Below are 4853 nucleotides of genomic sequence, written 5' to 3' on the forward strand. Positions count from 1 at the left end.
TTTAGGTTAAAAACTTCATTCTATGAGGGAGGGGAGAAAACGGGCAAATTATTAGCAAGACAAGTTAAAAACGGGTTTTTGAGCACAATCACTGCCATTAAACAAGGAGATACTTTAGTAACCTCAGCAAAAGACAAACATTAGATACATCCTCAGTGTTTAACGAGACAAACCAAAGGGGTTAGGGACTAACCCAGCAGCATGCAGAGTGGTGTGAAGCACCAATTACTGAAGAGGAGATGAGGAAGGCAATTTCAGGGATGAAGGTGGGCAAATCCCCCGGTTGTGATGGTTTTCCATCAGAATACTGCAAGGAGCATATAGATATTCTTCCAGTGTTACAAAAGGTCTATCAAGAGATTTTTGAGAGAAGACAGCTGCCTCCTACTTTTAATGAAGCTCTGATAACCTTGATTCCGAAAACCAATAGGGATAGCACGGACCCGGCAGATTATAGACCAGTTAGTTTATTAAATGTAGACTGTAAAATATTAACCAAGCTGCTGGCTGTGCGCTTACAGCAAGTCCTTCTTAGTATTATTCATCAGAATCAGACAGGCTTTATGAAAACCTGCTCCCCTTCTGATGCACCTAATGGACACTATACAGATGGATTCGACGGTTTCAGGGTAGCCAATAAATTGGGCTAAATCTGAAGCCATCCATTATCCTCTTTATGTCATTCACACATGGTCAAAGGTTTTAAAATCAAATGGATACCTGAAGGCATGAAGTATCTTGGGATTAGACTCAGTAGGGATTTGGAAGCGTTACCTTCACTAAGTTTTTATCCGGTGCTTTCAAAAATTAAACTTTGAAAAGTGGGAGAAGATAAAACTAACACTATGGGGTAAGATTAACGTTATAAAAATGATCGCCGCCACTCAGTTTAGCTACCTGCTTATGATGCTTCCTATTACAATTCCACTTGATATTTTTAAAAGATATGAACATTTGATTAAACATGTCTTGTGTGGAGGTAAAAGAGCGAGAATAAAACTATAAAAATCGTATGGTCCTAAGGAACAGGGTGGGTTAGGAGCTCTATTGTCTGTCATTTGAGATTTCTAAATCTCACACAGGTGTGTGCCTCCAAAACACACACCTGTGTTCACGTGGCATATGCACCATTGGTGATTTGTACAAAGACGGGCAATATGAACTTACTCCCACATTTAATTTGGAAGGTCGAGCAAACTTTTAGAAAAATTTACAGATGGGACATTGTTACCTCGAAATTTAAAATGATTGTAGAAAATGATATATTGAACTATATTAGGATGCCGCGTGATCGACACACTGCCTCTCAGTTTTATAAGCTGTTAATTTATAATTTGAGTAGTGAATCGTCAAATATTAAACTTTTATGGCAGAGAGATTTGAGAAAAGAGTATACAAAAGAAAAATGGTTGAATGTGTGGTCAGAGTGGTAAATATGTCAACGAGGCCAGATGTAAATTTATACTGTATAAGGTGCTACATAGATATTATCATATACGCCTGCCAGACTGCATAGAATGAAAATAATGTCAGACAATATGTGTTGGACATGTTAGAAAGAGGTGGGCACATATTTGCCCTGTTTTGGGACTGCTCTCTGGTTTCACTATTTTGGATTAAAATCTCGGAGGCTCTGAGTTCAGGGCTCAGCTCAGAGATCCTCAGACTCCAGAACTGGGTTTACTGGGACGGATCTTGATGGTCGGTCTGGTGACAGCCTGCAGGGTCACCTTAAGACATTGGAAGAGCACAAAGTGTCCCGAGTTAAATGAGTGGATTAAATCGATGACAGACACAGCTTCCTATGAAGCCGTGCTCAACAACATGGAAGGTAACAGGACATGGACTAGGACAGTTTTTGGGACTCACTGAGCAGAACTACAGCCTCTGTGATGCATCAGGGTGAAGCTTCTTGGTTTTCCTGGACAGAATTAATGCTAAAACATGCATGTGATTTATAGCTGCACCCTGGGGATTGGGTGGTGGGGGCAGCGGGGGCACCAGCACCAGTCACCAGTCACACACACACACACACACACACACACACACACACACAGAACAGGCTGTTTGTGCTTTATGTGTGACAATATTCAGAAAATCAATTAAATTTGAATTTTAAAATAAAGTGACTAATGAAACACTTTTAAATCAGTTTAACTGTTAAATTTTCCATTTACACAGTTGACTCAGGTAATGTGACTAACTGCCATCAGCAGAACAGTTTGTTCTCACAAAGCTTCATGTTTCAGTTTTCACATTTTAAACTAAAAGTGTTTAATGATAAAGTATTTTACCCAAAACTGTCTCAGTGCTGCCCTCTGCAGGCCAAACGGTGCCACAGCAATTAGATTCTTCTTGTGGTTTAAAACCGTCCAGCTTTTCACCACTTTGTCCTGCAGATGACCTCTGACCTGCAGATGACCTCTGACCTGCAGATGACCTCTGACCTGCAGATGACCTCTGACCTGCAGAGCGTTGTTGCCATAAAAGTCTCAAACAACACAGAAAGTGACTAGATGTGTCACTTTGTTTCTGACTGAATTTAGCAGATCTATCGTAATAGATTCTACTCTCTCAGGTCTATAGATCTGTGTGTAATAGATTCAGTGTTTGATAGATCTTCTGCTCATAGATTGACTCTGTCTGGTCGCCGCAGCGCATTCAGGACATGGAGGAGCGTCGCATCGAGCGGATCGCCGAGGCGATGCGTTCGGCGGCGGAGTCGGAGCGGAAGGTCCTTCCTGCGGCGAGCCGCTGTCTGGACGCCATGATGGACGCCGCTGAAAGCATCCAGCCCAGGAAGGTGAGGCCCACAGATGGAGGCTTTTAGAGCTGCAGCTGAGCCATGCATCATCATCTGTGTGTGTGTGTGTGTGTGTGTGCGCAGGACACCGGTCATGTGGTGGAGGTGTATAAATCCGGCTTCGACCCTCCAGGCGATGTTGAATTTGAAGATTACAGCGCCAACATGAGGCGGAGCATCTCTGAATCCAGTTACCTTGACAACCGGGCTGAGGGGCGAAAACATAGCAGGAAGTTGTGGCCATTCCTACGGAAAAACAAGGTGACCCCCCCCCACACACACACACACCTTTCTTTGGACCTGGTCGGTTCCTCTGGGAGATCCTGAAGGTTTCTACCAAAACATGAGAAAGGGTTAAACATGTTCCCTTGGGGGCCATCCTGTGGGGGGGCCCACCTGGTTGCCTGAACTGAAGCTTTTGTGTCTCACTGCAGCTGCTGCATCTCCTATCGTCGCCAAGGCAACCACCACCCCTGCCCCCGACCTCACCTTCACCTGGAGAGGCAATTAACTCCTCCCAGTCCCCGCCCACAGGGTCCAGAGAGCCAATCACACAACGGCTTAGTGACCTCATGAGCTCTGGGTCCAGAACCAGGAAGCAGTGTCTCCGAAGCCTGAAGAGAGGGGTACACACACACACACACACACACGCACACACACACACATGTTTGTGTTGCTGTCTTTGTGGGGACTTTCCATTGACTTCCATTCATTTCTACAGCCTAAACCTGACCTTTACCCTTTTCCTAACCCCATCCATCACATACCTAACCCTAACCAAAACTCAATTCATACCTTAGCCCTAACTCTGACCCAAAAACAGGGATTCCCCTTGTGGGGACCAGGCTCCGGTCCCCACAAGGAGCAATTGGTCCCCACAACGTAGTATATGTCAGGAAAATCGTCCCCACCAGGTGTTACAAACAAACGCACACACACAACACACACACAGACACTCACAGACACACACACACACACAGACACTCACAGACACACACACACACAGACAGACACTCACAGACACACACACACACAGACACACACACACACAGACATACAGACACACACACAGACACACACACACAGACACACACGTCCTTCTGACCGGCAGCTGACGGCGTGTTGAAGAGTGATGGACAGGACACCTTGGTCAGGAAGCTCATTGCAAACCTTTAGTTGAAACGACGCCTTTAACTCCAGTCTCCAGTACAGAACAGAGAAAACTAAAGACAATGCAACGTTGTTTTAATCCATTTATAGTCTAAACGGAGGAGCCAGCAGTTTATTTTGAGGAACTAAATAAAGGTGCAGAAGTTAATTAGATCCATGCGCAGTCCGCTGCACAACCAATGCGGACGCGGCTCTGCCGCTGCGAAGAATTAAACTTAACTCGCCATGCAGTTTTAACAAATGGAGTTGAAGATGTTACCCTCCCGCACTCAGGAGAGCGATGCACAGAAGGAGCGCGGCAGACGTAACATCTGTCCGTTTTGGAGAAGCGAAACCATGCAAAAAATCCTGGTAAAAACGCACACCCGAACCATGCACAGGGTATAAAAAATAAAAAAAATAAAAAATCTGCAGAGTTCAATTGTTCGGTTTGGTTCATACAGATCCAAATGTCGATGAACCAGCGCAGATTTCTCTGCAGATGCGACCAGGAAGAATTTGTGAAGCTGTGCGTTCAGACGCAGCGGGTGAATTAATGGTAATTTAAGTGGAGTCGCTTAATTTCATTTGTTATAAGTTATTGGAGCCACAATCAGTGGTTTGTGTCACTACGGAGAAAAAGTTAGATGCATTTATCTGCTTTATGTATGATGGGATCTGGATTCAATTAGGTGAATATTAACTAAACCGCATAAAAATGGGGCTAAATAGTCTGTTAATATGTTTTGACATGTAATTTGACAGGTAAAAATAGTTCTGGTCGGACCAGAATTATTTGCCTGATGAAGGCTCGGGCTTCTAATGAGTTTACATTTAATGAGTTTGCAGCACACAGAGAAAACCTAAAGAGAATGTGTGATCTAGTTGTGTTGATCTACTT

At 44.2% G+C, this 4853-nt stretch overlaps 1 protein-coding gene across 1 annotated transcript in view; it reads left to right on the top strand.

Annotated features, from left to right (window-relative positions):
* The window catches only part of LOC106937782 (formin-binding protein 1-like), a 27502-nt gene that overhangs the window by 17560 nt on the left and 5089 nt on the right, over nt 1–4853 (top strand). Inside the window, exons 9-11 of the mRNA XM_015019461.1 lie at nt 2657–2803; nt 2888–3064; nt 3238–3429. Of these exons, the coding sequence (XP_014874947.1) occupies nt 2657–2803; nt 2888–3064; nt 3238–3429 (516 nt within the window). The remainder of the gene's footprint in view (nt 1–2656; nt 2804–2887; nt 3065–3237; nt 3430–4853) is intronic.

The sequence above is a fragment of the Poecilia latipinna genome, unplaced genomic scaffold (genome assembly GCF_001443285.1).
Source record: "Poecilia latipinna isolate Pla-1442-1.1 unplaced genomic scaffold, P_latipinna-1.0 Scaffold2437, whole genome shotgun sequence".
Taxonomy (NCBI): Eukaryota; Metazoa; Chordata; class Actinopteri; order Cyprinodontiformes; family Poeciliidae; genus Poecilia; species Poecilia latipinna.